Genomic DNA, 14,294 nt, shown 5'->3' on the forward strand with positions numbered 1-14,294 from the left:
GGTAATAAAACTCTAAGCAGCTGGAAGGGGGGCGGAGAGGGTGTGTGAATAGGGGGCCCCCAGGCCTCCTGCCCCACGCCCGTAAGCCAAGCGGCCCCCCGACCACACCCCCAGCCTCACCCTGGCATTGCTCACCTGGAGTGCGTGAGGGCCCTTCAGAGCCCCGGAGGCACAGCCCGCTGCCGGCTCCGCTCTCAGCTGCCAGGCCTTATAGGGTCTGGGGCAGGCGCGGCTGGCGCGGGGCAGGCAGCCAGTGGGCGGGGGGCGGGCCCTGGGCAGTCACGTGCCGCCGCCCTGCCCCGCGTGGGCCCTGGGCCCAGCACCTTTCCCCTGCTCTCAGCACCAGGCGGCCTCTGCCCACGGCCCCGCCCCCACCGGGCCGACGGACTCTCAGGCCATCCCATGCCCCCGAGCACTGCCGGCATGCTCCCCGCCGCTCTGCTGGGACCCCTCGGCCACTGAACATCCTTGGGCCTCAGTTTACCCTTCCAGACTCCTCTCCGTGGCCCACAACGTCCTGTTTTCTCCTTGTCCTCACCTCCTCCAGCTCTCTCCCCCTCGCACGTTCTGCTCCAGCGCACGGGACTCCTCGCCGTTCCTCCAACGCACCAGGCGTGGTGCTGCCCTAGGGCCTTTGCACATGCTGTTCCCTCTACCTGGAGGGCCCTTGCCCACAGCACACAGCTCCCTCCCTCTCCTCCTTCAGACCCGTTTTGGTCCCAGCTATCTCTCCTGCAATAGATCTGTACCTGGTGCACACTCAGCATCTAATAAACATTTGGCTAAATGGGCCAACTCATAGGACAGCTCTGAGTGCGAAGTGTGATCAAGCATGTGACCTGTTTACCCCAGTGCCTGGTACCTGGCAGGTACTCAACAAACATTAGCTTAGCATTGTCCAGGCAGGAAGAGAGGAACAGGGTCTCTCCTGAGCAGGGAGGGGATGCGTCACTCTCCAGGAGGGACTTCCCTTGATAAATTAGGGCCAAAATGCGGATGGATACAGGGTGCCAAAAGAGCCAGGGGATCCTAGGAGTGAGACGCAGACCTGGTGGGCTTGGGACAACCCAGGGTGACTACCTGGAGGAGGCATCCTGTGCCTGAGGCCACAGAGCCAGAAAGTGGCAGAGACAGGATTGGAACCCAGCCCCAGAGCCTAGGTGCCGAGTGGGCTGTCTGTGGGTAGGTGCACAGGCCAGCAGAGGAATGATACCCTCCCCGAGCTAAGGTTCCCCCCTGCCCGCTCCTGGGACAGGGATCCCAGTTACGTGCTGGTGGGGGTACGGGGCAGACCCCGTTGGTGGCTCTGGGCACTGAGCTGGGATGAGAGAGCGTTCAGACACAGCCTGATGACCCCTAGGTCATCTCCTTGGAGCCATCACTGTGTTTGCCAAACAGTTGGGGAACAAAATGGGGATGTCCCCAAAACTCTGCCCTCTCAGCCAACGCTTCCCAAAGGTGGCAGGGGAGGAGGGAAACCTTGGGTGTGCCCCTCCCCTTCCCACAGGCTGCCACAGCACAGTGAGGGGAGAGGAACCCAACAAAGACAATCAAAGTGATTGTAAACACCCGAATCAGGTCCCACTCTCCTCTGCCCACAGCCCCCCAGGGCTCCCACCTCCCTGGGGGAAACCCTAGTCCTCCTCACGACCCTGGCCCCTATCACCTCCCTGTCCTCCCTCCTCCCTCTCTCCCCTCAACTCATTCTGCTCCAGACACACTGTTCCTGCAACACACCAGACCTGGTGCTGCCCCAGGCTCTTTGCACACACAGCCCATGCCTCCTGCCCGGAATGCCTGTCAGTCTTCGCTTATGTGTCACCTCCTCCGAGAGGTCCTCTTCGACCCCCTTCTCCTATTTAAAAATACACACCCCTCCTCCTACCCTCACACGCCCCCCATCCTCCATCCCTTTTAAATTTTTCATCATCTAATGTATGGGGATTAACATAACAATAAAAAAATTAAAAAAAAATAAATTTTTCATCATCTACTAAAACTAAGACAAATAATTTACGTAGTTTTCTTGTTCGTTGTCTTTCTCTCCAGCTGCATTGTCAGGTCCCAAAGAGCAGGACTTTTATCTGGTTTGCTGCCCGCCTGGCCCACAGCAGGTGCTCAACAGTATGTGTTTGTCGACCGAACACACGAATAAGTGAACGGCAGCTCCTGAGCGTGAGGCAGGTCCTAGGACTGAGCGCGGTCGCCTCGATACGTTCATACCACCCCCCCCGAGGAGAAACCAGGCTCCGATGAGGCACGTATCTTGCCCACCCAGTTGTGGGCCAGGCTGAGACTCAACCCCAGGGCCTTATCTACTGCTCCAACTCCAAGATTTTCCCTCAGTCCATTAGCTTTCCCTTCCCTCTGTTCCTGCCACACCGACTTCCCCACTGCCACGTCTCTGCCCGAGCCTCCCTCTGCAAAATGCCCTTCCCGTGTGCCACTCTGCCCATCCTCACCACCCAGCCCTCCAGGAGCCCCCAGCCCTGCGGGGGAAGAGAAGGCAAGGTTGCCTGTGGCTCTAAGTCCAGGTAGAAGGGGCTTGGAGTCCCAAGAAGGTGAGCTGTGGAGGGTTGGAGCCCTCCCGCTGGGGCAGAGTGAGGGAAAGCCTCTTGGAGGAGGTGGCATTGGGGCTGGGGCTTGACAGTGGGTCGGATGTGTCCAAGAGATGGGTGGTGGGCTGGGAGAGGAACTCCGGGCACAGCCTGGGCAAAGGCCCGGTGGTAAGGGAATATGCACAGTTCGGTGGGAATGCAGCAATGTCTGTGTAGGGGTTTCATCTGGGATGAAACCAGAAGTTCTCAAATGCCAGGGTGAGGAGTTTGGATAGTTGGTCTGAGGGTGAGTGGGAGCCATGGACGTTCCTGAGCAGGGGCAGGGAAGTGAATCTGGCTAGTGGGAGGTAGTTCAGCCTCCCAGAGCTGCCCTTGGGCCAGGTCCTAGGGAAGCCAGGGGCCACCCTGACCTCACCACATTACACTGTGGTTTCCTAACACCCCACCCAGCCACAGGGGAGCCTGAGGGGCGGCTAAGAATTCGGTCAAAGGATGGGAAGGCCCCCAAGAGACTGGCCTGTGGCCCTTCCCCTACCTCTGTCTGCCCCATCCTGACCAGTGCAGCTAGAGAAATCACAGCAAGATCAGCCCCTGCAGGTCTAGGAGGTTGGCATAGGAGGGGCTGCCCCATCTGACTTCTTCCTCCCTCTGATCCTATTCCCTGCAGTTTCCAAGAAATTCAGTTATACTAAAGTGTGAATAGCTTCTATCCCAGGAAGCTACATCTGGATGCCTAACCCCGGTGGGCCTGGCGCTAGTGGTGGGGCTCCAGACGGATGTCAAGCCGGTCAGAGAGGCATTCTCACTGCTTTCGAATCTCCAATCTTGGCTTCTGCCAAGCAGACAAACACCTGAGGCCCCCAGCACCCTGCAACTAAGACCCACCCCGGCCTGAACAGAGGCCACAGGCCTTTGGACAACACAAAGCACCTTTATGTTGGAGCACAAACCCCAAAGGGCAAAGCAAGTGGATCTGGCAGGTCCAGCTGATACAGCTGGATATCTTCGGGGACCCCTCAGTCCGGGATGTACAAGGTGTGGGGGAAGGAGAGTGCTCACTTTTCAAAACCCCAAGAAGCCATTGGGCAAAATGTGTGCTTTTGTGGGGGGAATTTTGATCTGCTTCTTGGGGTGCAGGGACGGGGGCCACAGACAGATGAACCCAGCTTGGGGCTAGTGGGACCTGGACTGGGTTCCAGCCCCCATATGTCCAAGGGAAGGATTGGGGAGGGTCTGAGATTCTGAATTCAGCCCCCCACCCCAACCCTGCCCCTGGGCCAAGGCGGAAGCACGGGCTGTTAGTGCAGAGGCATGGCCACTAGGGGGCAGCAGGGATCTCGGGATACAGGCGGCCTCCTGCTTGCCGGCCCGCGGCCCTATCTGGTCAGAAGTCCAGCTCTGGCATCAGGGTGTGCTTGGTGCGGCTCGGGGGGGTGGGTTCCTCCTTGGGAATGTCCTCTGGGAGGGCTGGCCCGTCTCCGTGCTGGGCCTCCCAGGCTCTCTGCTGGGCCGGCCAGTCCAGGTGAGCCCAGCGGCGGTCAGGGCGCCCCACGACCTCGTCCACCAGAGCCTCCAGGTCCGGCGGGGGCTCAGGCCGCTCCACGAGGATGGGCGCGAAGGGCCCCACCAGCCAGGGCAGCGGCACGGCCTCCACCACCAGCTCCAGCAGCTCGTCCACACAAGCGTGGGCCCGGGCCACACTGCCCTGGCCCTCGGCCAGCGCGGCGGCCGGCACATCCCTGAAGCAGCGGGCGTCGGCGAAGGCGCACTGCAGGGCGTCCACACTGCGCCGCACCTCGGCCACCTTCTCCTGGGCGCCTGGGGGCAGGCCCCGCACGCTGGTCTCCAGCGCGTCCACTGTGCTCTGCAGCTCCCGCATCAGAGTGCGGAACAGCACCAGCGTCTCCAGCTCTGCCTGTGGGGGAGGGGGCCTCAGCGTCCCAGATGGGCGCCCGCCGGGACCAGCGCCCTGCCTCAGTTTCTCCATGCACACTCCAAACAGCTGAGCTCAGCACTTGGATTGAGACAGCTGGAGCCCGGCCCCTGGCGACCCTGGGCAGATCCAGAACACCCCCGCACACACGCCCCCTGCTCACCCTCTCCCCGCCACCCTACCTGGCTGCGGCGCCGGCGGCCATTCTCTGGGGAGCGCTGGCTCCAGTCCTCCCAAAGCTCGTGCACCTTCCCAGGGCGGGTCGGGGCAGTGGGTGTCGCCCCGCACTGCATGAGGTTGATCTGAGGGGATGGGGACAGTGGTGGTCAGAGCTGGAGGACTTGGGGGCTCGGGGGAGCCAGGACCCTAGCCTAGATCTGGTCTTGATAAGCATCTGGAGAACATCTTCTTCCTGCAACCTTCCCCGCCTGCTGATTCAGCCTGGCCCACCTGCCCGTTCTCTCCTCTGCTCTTGGCCAGACCCTGCGACCTGTGGGTCCCCTAAAGCTCAGACTCACTTTGGCCATGCTCGTCTCTGCCAGGGACACACTTCCCTTCACCCCATGCCCCTGCCTGGTTCACTCCAGTTTAAGTTTCAATGTAGATGTCTCCTCCTCCAGGAAGTCTTCCCTCCTCCCCTCCTGGCTGGGCAGATTCTACAGCCCCTGGCATGTTCTCCATCCTGACCCTGATCCCCCTACTGGACTGTGAGTGTCCTGAGGGGGCCACTGTGCCTTCGGTGCCCAGGACAGGGTAGGCATTAGAAGGTAAATGGAAACAAATTGTGGTCCATCTGTACCCTGGAATATGATTCAGCCTTAAAAAGGAAGGGCTATTCTGGCACCTGTTACAACATGGATGGACCTTGAGGACATTGCGTTCAGGGACATCAACAGACTCAGGGGCTCATATGCGCCCTCTGGTGGCTGCTGTGGGGAGGACAGAATGGGGTCCAGGATGGACCAGGTGCAGTTATGGGGGCTGGACCTGGGTGGGGGGAAGAGAAGGGGGAGCTGTGGGCAGAACTGGGGTACCAGCTGATGTGTGAGATGTGGGAGCAGAGGAGAAGAGGGGAGGCGAGGGCTGCTCCTGGGTTTTGACTGGAGCCCCTGGAAGGATGGAGGTTGAGACGCAGCAGGAGCAGGTTAAGGGCATCTGAACTTACCAAGCTCAGTTAAATGGGAGCTGCTGTGCTCCTTTGGAGCAGGGAGGGATGGGGAGTGAGGGACGAGGCGAGAACCTACAGGCTGGGGAGGATTGGGGTTGGTGGCAGGTGGGCAAGGGAAGGGGCACTTTCTCTCTCTCCTGAGCTACCTTAAGTGCCTATAAATTCTAGCTCCTACTCCCCTCCCTTCATGGGACGAAGCCCCCTCCTGTCTCCCCAGGCTGAGCCTTGACCCCCCTGAGCTGCCCCTGCCCCGTGTCCCCGCTCTGCCCCAGCGCTGAACACGCACGGCTGGAGGAAGCTGAGCTCGGCTGCGCCTCCCCCTTCGGACCAGCTCGGGACCAGGTGCTCGGTTGGCACTCAGGCCGTGCCTACTGGCCTGCATCATGGCGCGGGAGTGGACAGAAGGCTCTCACCAGCTCCTGCAGCTCGGCCAGCGTATCCTGGGCGTGGTGTTTCTTCTGCCTCAGTTTCCCCAGGGAGTGTTCATACGCCAGGTGGCGGAGCCGCGCTGACAGGGAGCCCAGACGCACAAAGTAGCCCTGATGTCGCCGCTGCTCTTCCACGGAGCCCACTTCCGGGCCCTCAGCCTCGGCTGCCAGGGCCGCTGGGAGGATGGGACGGGCGAGGGGGTCAGCGTGGCCACCGCTGCCACATCCGCTCACCCTCCTTCTGGGTTGACAAGCCCACGGGCTCCCAACTTTCCTTTACCAATATCAACTCACTTAACCTGCCCAAACCCTACAACGCAGGCACTACTATTAGCCCCATTTACAGATGAGGAACACTGAGGCAAAGGGGATGAAGTCCCACGGTGTGCAAGAGGCAGACCCGGGATTCCAACCCAGGCACTCTTAACCCCTTTACCAAACGGTCTGTGGAGAATATCCTACAAGTGCTTGGCACACAGTAGGTGCTTCATAAATGCCTTGCAGCCTTTCCGTGGAGGAGGGAGTGCCTCGACACGTTCTTCTAGTGCCCTAAAGCAGGGGTTAAGAAGTCAGATGGCCTCCGGGGACAGAGACAAGATGTAGAAAGTTGGAGAATGGTGCGTTTTGTTTTTGTTTTGTTTTTTTAAGATTTTATTTTTTAAGGCATCTCTACCTCCCAACATGGGACTCGAACTCACAGCCCCGAGATCAAGAGTCGCACGCTCCACCAACTGAGCCGGCCGGGCGCCCCGGGAGAGGGCAGATGCCCTTTGGCCCGAGCGTTTAGTGTTTGAGGACAGGCCACAAATCAGGATTTGGAGGGCACAATCTGACGGTTAAATGCATGCGATGAAGTAAAACATTCTAAAGGCGCTGCCTGGGCCAGTTTGAGGCCAGCGCCCTCAAGTCTCTAAGCCCTGTAGACTCTTAGGGTCTGCGTGGTCTGATTTCTAGCAGGATGTGGGTCAGGGGGCCGTGGACATGGACGGGGACGTCAGGCCTGGGCTCCAGCTTGGTGTTTCCTGATGGACTGCTAGGTGGCCCTGCCCAAGTCCCGGACTTCTCTGATCCGTCACCTCCAGGGGGGCGGACTGGGCAGAAGGACTCAGGGGCAGGGCAGGGCGGGAGGGTGCCGGCCTCACCGAGCTCGTCCTCGGTCATGGGCAGGAAGTGGTCCACCAGCTCCTCTGACTTGCCCAGCACGACGTCCACGGCGTGGCTCATGGAGCGCTTCAGGTCCACGCTCCAGTGGCAGCTCTGGCTGGCCAGGCCCACCACGCCCGTCAGACCACTGGCCACCGTATCCTTGGCCGAGGTCACCACCTGGTGGGAGGGGGCCCCGTCCAGATTTTGACTCCCTTCTCTCACCCCAGCTCCCGGGGGCTGGGTGTCAAGGGATCCCCTCCTGGCTCTGGGCCTCAATTTCCCCTCTATAAAATGGAGGAAAAGAAAAGTTCTCCCCCAAAGGGTTGTTGAGGGGATGATGGGCCCCAACCGGTGCGTCTTAAGCGCTCAATAAACTCGGGTGCTGATTATTTTAATTTGGCTGGTGTTTTTTGAGTTCGACCGAAACCTGACTCAGCCCCCCCACCCCTGGTCTGGTTGGCCCAGGTGTCCAGGCTGGTCCCGAGGGAGGGTGCGCCGCTCCCTCCCACCTCCACTCCTCCCTGGGTCCCTAGGGTACCGTGTCCGAAGGTTGCTGGAGAAAAGGCAGCTTCTCCTCCAGCTTGTCCAGGCCCCTGCAGGCGAGATTGTTCACTGTGGCCACTGGAGGGGAGAGGCAGGGAGTGAGGGCAAGAGAGGTAGGGAGAGGTAGACGGAGGCCTGGGCCACCCTGCGAGGGACTGGGACCCTGAGGGTGTGGGTGGGGCACGAGGCTGGACCCCACCTCCACTGCCCTCCCTGCCTCAGCCCTGCCATAGGGCTGCCGCCAGCGCCAAGGTGACTCCTCGCTCATGCCCGGCTCGGACACCCCAGCGAGCAGGCTCAAGGTCACCCAAACTGGCTGAGGAGGAGGCGGGGGAGGCCCTGAGCTGGGAATCTCAGGTGACCCCCTTCCTCGGTCAGACGTGAAGCCAAGGGTCTTTCCGCTCCCCCCATCCCTGTGCCAGGTTGGACCCCTCAGCTGGTCCCAGGAGTGCGGGGACATGTGGGGCTCGGGACATGCGGGGGCAACGACAGAGAGGTAGACGGGGAGGGAGGTGGAGAGGCAGAGGAACCTGAGGTATGTCAGGCCACTCAACAAGGGAGGACATCGAGATGCACAGAACGGGGACGGAAGGAGGGGGGCCCCAGGTAAACAGCTAAGGGCGGAGGTCCAGGAGACCCAACCACAGAGGGATGCAGGTAGAATGGGGAGCGGGGGCCGGGCAGGCAGAGAACGGGAGATGGCGCTGCAGGACGGGGGGAGGGTGAGACGGGTGGATGGGGGTACAGGCGGGTGGACGGACGAACGGCATACACGACAGGTAAGACTGAGGAGGTCCCGACTCCAGGGCATGTCAGGCGGAGGCATGCATGTCGTCCAGAGCATGGAGGGCGGGCCGGCGGGGCAAACCACAGGACCCAGGGTCGTGGGCTGGGCTGGGGGACTCACGCTGGGGCTGTAGGTGGCTGAGCAGCGGCTGGGCGTGGTCCAGGGCGCGGGTGGTCAGGCCACACACGCAGTGCTCTGCCAGGCGGCAGGCGGAGCCCAGCAGCGGGTGCTTGTCCTTAGCCGCACTGTAAGCATCGAGGACGGCGGTGCACGTGGTCCTGACCAGCGGCAGGGCCACCACGCGCTGCACCACGTTCTGCGGGAAGAGGCGGTGTCAGAGTGGCCCCTGGGGGGTTGGGGGTGGGGATCTCAGCCACACCCCAGTCCACTTGCGCTCTCTGGGCCAGGATGACGGGGTGGGCGAGAGGGTTGGGGGGACTGCACACGTAACTTGGGGCTTCAGCCTCCCCATCTGTAAAATGGGCTTCTAGGGCTGGAGATTCACGGAGGCAACGGGCGTGAAGTGCTGGGAGCAGGGTCTGATGCAGAGTCTCGGGCAGAGACCCAGAGGTTGGGGGCCGGGGAGCGATGCTCCCTGCCCCGGGCATCACTGTGCCCCTCTGGGAAATGGGGAAGATGTGCCACCCATGGTCCAGCAAGGATGGGAAGGAGAGGGGGTACCTTCTGAAACTGTCCCAGAAGGGATATCCCCCCACCCCCGCCTGTGCCCCTGCTCCGTGGGAGGGGCGGCCCCTCACCTGCTGGTTCTGTTCCCACGAGCTGGTTCTGGGCGGCAGAGCAGCCTCATCTTCTGACATGCCTGCTGCACCCTGAGGGGCAGGACAGAGTGAGAGGGGCCTCTACACACCAGCCCTCCTGGGGCCTGCCCAGGCCTTGGGTTCTGTCCCTCTGGGCTTTGTGACTTGGGCAAGTATTGTTCTCTCTTGGGGCCTCGGTTTCCTCAAAATAGGGTAATGATAGGGGTGCCTGGGTGGTTCAGTCAGTTGAGAATCTGACTCCTGGTTTCAGCTCAGGCCATGATCTTAGGGTCGCGAGGCCTGTGTTGGGCTCTGCGCTCAGCAGGGGGTCTGCTTGAGATTTTTCTCCCTCTCCCTCCGCCCCTCCCCCACTTGCACACGCGCACTCTCTCTCTCAAATAAATAAGTAAATCTTAAAAAAATAAGGTAATGATAATACCTACCTCACAGTGTCGTGAGGGACACGGACAATGCATGCACAGAGCTCTGCACACAGTAGGTGCACACTAGAGAGCTCTGGCAAGGTGGGGACATTGTAGTGATTCAAACATGGGCTCTGGAGAGAGAAAGACCTGGGTTCAAATCCTGCCATTACCTGCTGGGTGACTTTGGGCAAGTGCCTTCACCTCTCTGAGCTGTTTCCTCTTCTGCAAAGGAGAGGAGGTCCCTGCTGCCCCTGCCCACCCCCCAACTCACCCTTCCCCGACAGAACTGCACACGCAGCCCGCGGCAGGGGTGGAGGTGGTAGCCGCGGAATCCCAATAAACCCACAGACTGACAGGGAAACTGAGGCGGCCAGCAGGTCCATGGTGTTTCCAAGGCCACTCATCTAAGCAGACTCAGAGTGGAGAGCTCGACCTGAGACTCCCGCTCGCAGTTCTTCCCCTATCCCCACCCTGTGCCCTCAGAGCCCTGGTCCCCGCCCAACTGGGTCCTGAGCTTCAGCCAACTGGGCCAAGGGTCTAGGCCACCTGCTCGGGCCCGTCATCCTCCTCCCATCTCACGCCGCTGGATCCTCTCCCGCCCACCTGATCTGGAGCCCCCAAATCTGCGGGGCTCTCCTGGACGCCCTCCGCGTGGCACTCACCTGGGCGCGCGCAGCCACGGCCCCCAAGTGCCGCTGCGGACCCCAGACTCGGGCTCCAGTCTCCGCCCACCGCTGGCCCCGCCCGCCTTATAGCGGCTCGGGGGGCGGGGCCTTCGGGGACTGACCAATGGGGAGGGGCCTGAGGAGGCGTGTCCCGGGGCCGGGGCCTCAGCCTACCCTCCCCACCCCGCGCGCTTCCCTGGGGCTCGGGGTGGGGGTGGGGGTGGGGTGGGGGCTCCGCGATTGTCATAGTAACTCGAGGACGCTGGATACCCCAGGATTGAGCTACTTCCGTTGGCCAGTTTTGGCCACCCGTCACCCTGCTGTTGCCGCCGAAACAGTGGAGGACGATCACAGCCCCCACCGCCTCGGCGAGGAGTGACCTTGGGCAAGTCCTCAAGGTCTTTCTTGTTTATTTAAAAAAATCTGCCATGGGCGCCTGGGTGGCTCAGTTGGTTAAGCGACTGCCTTCGGCTCAGATCGTGATCCTGGAGTCCCAGGATCGAGTCCCACATCGGGCTCCCTGCTCAGCCGAGCGTCTGCTTCTCCCTCTGACCCTCCCCCCTCTCATGCTCTCTTTCTCTATCTCATTCTCTCTCTCAAATAAATAAATAAAATCTTAAAAAATAAAATAAAATAAAATAATAAAAATTTAAAAATCTGCCATTAAACTGAGCCAGGATTCAGGCCGGCTCATTCCCTTGGATCCCCATTTTACAGATGAGCAAATTGAGGGATCCGATTCAAACTCTGCTCTGCCAGACTCCAGGCCCCTCCTTGGCTTTCGTCGTCATTCCTGGAATGACCACCAACGTGGGCATGACCATTCTTCCAGGGAGCCTTCCCCCAAACACCCAGGGGTCCCCCCAAATCTGACTCTGGCTCCCAGCATGCCCAGCACTGTGTCAGCAGGTGTCCCAAGGTTCTGAGTTGGAAGAACCCAGGCTCCTAAGCCTTCGGCTCCACCCAGCCTGCCCAGGCCTGCCCTGGGTGGCTATCCCCCTGGGTTGTCACGGGCCAGCATGACAAATTGTTTGGAGACCTGAAGCAATCCGGTTTAATTTAAACCTTCCCCAGGACACAAGCTCTGGCAGGTATCCACTGGTAAAATGACACTCCGGGCAATGGTCAGTGTTTTATTTCCAGTTAAGTCCTGGATGGGGGGAGAGGGAGGAGGAGCCGCGGGCCATCAGATCCCGACTGCCATCCCTTTGGAAGCTCATGTCCTGCACCCCAGGCCTTGGGTCAGGCCTCTTCTTTCCTTCTCCTTCCTCTGGGGAGGACTAGGAAGTCAACCTGGGAGATGCTCAGAACACAGTGAATTATTCTAGTATTCCAATTCCATTCCACAGTTATTTATTAACCCTTCGGGTCTGACCACAAACTGAACGATGCTGGCTACAAGGGAACCCAGCCCCAGGCCCTGCATTCGGAGAGCCCCCCGAAGTGGGGGAGGCAGAACCAGATAGAGACAGCCCTAGTGTAGCCAGGGCTGGGCCAGAGGGAGGCCGAGCAGGCTGAGGGAGCCTGGAGACCGAGAGATCTGGAAAACAGGGCAAGACATTCTCTTTTCTTTTTTCTTTTAAGTAGGCTCCATGCCTAATGTGGGGCTTGAGTCGTGTGCTCCACCAACTGAGCCAGCCAACTGCCCCCAGGGAAAGACATTCTTGGAAGAGGGTACAAGGAGGCTGGAGAGCCCAACGTGCATTTTGGGAAGCCTGGGCCAAGCGGATCCTGGCAGCTCTGGAAAGCCGAAGGTGAATTATTTGCTAAGTACCGAGCAGTGTACTGCCAGGCCTGTCTCCCCACCCTAGCCCCAGGCCTCAGTGGGACTCGGCTGCTTCCAGGAGCATCTGGCCCTTTGAGGCTTCGGGCCCAGCGCAGCGTGTGGCATTCTGGAAGAACATCTTGTCTTTATTGGCCACGAGCCACCCATAGAGGTCATCCAGGTTCCGATCACAGATCCAGGGGTTCCCAGAGATGTCAAAGCCATCCTTCATGTCCCGGGTGGGCTGCCCCAAGGATGTCCAGAGCCCCTTGGGCACGCTGGTGAGCAAGTTGTTGGAGAGATCGAGCATGTCCAGCTGCTGCAGGCCTCGGAAGGCGCCGGCTGCCACCGCGGCCAGCCTGTTGTCGTTCAGGAAAAGGTAGCGCAGGTCTGGCTGGGGTGCCAAGAGCCCCTCTCCAAGCACCCGCAATCTGTTGCCCTCCAGATGCAGCCTTTCCAACTGCAGGGGGCCCCTCAGAAGGTCAGAGGGCAAAGTCTTCAACTGGTTATTGCTGAGGTCAAGGATGCGCAGGGAGGTGAAGTTGGCCAACAGCCCAGGGGGCAGTGTCTGGAGGTGGTTCCCGGATAGGTCCAGATGCCCCAGGGCTTTGAGCCCCTGCAGCCACGAGGGCTCCAGGATTTCCAGCCGGTTCTCCTTCAGCACCAGGGTGTGGAGAGCGGCCGAGACCCGGAAGAGGCCTGGGGGCAGCTGGGTCAGGGCATTGCGGGTTAGGTCGAGCACCTTCAGCAGAGGCACCGGCCGCAGGAACTTGGGCGAGAGGCTCTCCAGCTGGTTGGTGGAGAGGTGCAGCTCCTGGAGGTTAGAGGTGCCCTGGAGGGTGTCGGCCCGCAGCTGGGTGAGGTTGAAGAACTCCACCACCAGGTAGACGGTGTCAGCTGGGAAGCGGTGAGGGAGTTTGGCAGGTGGGTGGCAGGAGACGGAGCTGCCGTTGCTCGACTGGAACACCAAGCAGGTGTCACGGTTTGGGGTGACATCCTGGGCTGAGGCCACAGACAGCAGCAGCAGGAACAGTGTTCTGGAAAGATGGGAGCTCAGGCCTCCTGGGCTGCAGACCATGACAGAAAATACACCTCGCTTGGTGAAAGTGTCCCCAGATTCTGCCAACTGTTTTTTGTCTCCATTTCCAGCACCCTGGACCATGCCAGCTCATGGCTCCCCCGGACTCCTGCAGTCATCCCCTGCTCCTCTCCTGGCTTCCACCCTCACTTTCCCACAGCTTCCCGAAGTAGCTGCTGTTACAGAAAGCTCTGAAAACTGAGTTTCTCAGTCTGATCCATAAATGCTACCCTTCTTCATGGCCAGCCCAACCCCAATGGACTGTTAATTATTTACAGTCAAATTTGCTAATTTCTTTCTAGTTTCTTCTGTTCTAGCTTGTTTTCTGGGTCATTTCTTATCTCCCTGGCTCCACATTTTGAAGGCAGGGCCAGTGAACTCCTACTTATCCTGCAAAGCCCCAGCCCCAATGCTCCCTTTCCCATGAAGCTCTCTCTGACTTCCCCAAGGTTTCCCCTCTGGCCTCCTCCTTTTTCCGTCCAAACAAGGTTACATTTCTTTCTCTGATGGAGCTGCAGCTCCATCTCGCTCCGAAGTGCTCGGGTGCAATCTAGGGCTCCAAAAGGAACTCTGAACGTGAAAACTGCATCCTGCTTTGTGCAGATCTGGGACAGGCATTTGGCCTTGGGATGGGGTGGTGTACGGTTGGCACCATACTCCTTGGAGGGCTGGGGCTTCTGCTCCTCCTGGTCCCTCCAGCAGGCCTCTGGTGGGGTGTTGGTCGGGAGGTGTTGGTGAGACTCCAACTCTCTGTCTGGCCCGGGGAGCACCTGGGACTTCTATAGTGAGTGTGTGTATGAGAGCATGTCTGTCTATAGTTACAGCCTGTCGGTCTATTCCAGCCTGCAGATCTACATCTAGCCCTTTGACTTCAGTGCATCAGACAGAAATGTCTAGCATCCAGTTCTGCCTACCAATGGGTGGGGTGGGGACTTACCTCTGGTTTCGCTCTGGGCTCCAAGAGGACATGATGGTCTCTCTCTTTTCCATCTGTGTTCCCTTAGCCTGGTGAGGTAGCCTTATACCTGCCTGGACTGGGA

At 60.0% G+C, this 14,294-nt stretch overlaps 2 protein-coding genes across 2 annotated transcripts; both read right to left on the bottom strand.

Annotated features, from left to right (window-relative positions):
• Window positions 1–3,906: 3,906 nt before the first annotated feature.
• PLIN5 (perilipin 5) lies at window positions 3,907–10,488 on the bottom strand. The gene is made up of 9 exons (XM_032394439.1): window positions 10,409–10,488; window positions 9,765–9,877; window positions 9,322–9,393; window positions 8,684–8,879; window positions 7,772–7,854; window positions 7,230–7,410; window positions 6,073–6,263; window positions 4,674–4,793; window positions 3,907–4,473 (listed from the first exon to the last, which is right to left on the bottom strand). The coding sequence occupies exons 2-9, from the start codon at window positions 9,795–9,797 to the stop codon at window positions 3,943–3,945; spliced, it is 1,407 nt and encodes a 468-aa protein (XP_032250330.1). The 5' UTR covers window positions 9,798–9,877; window positions 10,409–10,488; the 3' UTR covers window positions 3,907–3,942.
• Window positions 10,489–11,428: 940 nt separating this feature from the next.
• On the bottom strand, window positions 11,429–14,294 carry LRG1 (leucine rich alpha-2-glycoprotein 1). The gene is made up of 2 exons (XM_032394444.1): window positions 14,192–14,294; window positions 11,429–13,243 (listed from the first exon to the last, which is right to left on the bottom strand). The coding sequence occupies exons 1-2, from the start codon at window positions 14,242–14,244 to the stop codon at window positions 12,232–12,234; spliced, it is 1,065 nt and encodes a 354-aa protein (XP_032250335.1). The 5' UTR covers window positions 14,245–14,294; the 3' UTR covers window positions 11,429–12,231.

This window comes from Phoca vitulina, unplaced genomic scaffold (genome assembly GCF_004348235.1).
Source record: "Phoca vitulina isolate PV1807 unplaced genomic scaffold, GSC_HSeal_1.0 scaffold81, whole genome shotgun sequence".
Taxonomy (NCBI): domain Eukaryota; kingdom Metazoa; phylum Chordata; class Mammalia; order Carnivora; family Phocidae; genus Phoca; species Phoca vitulina.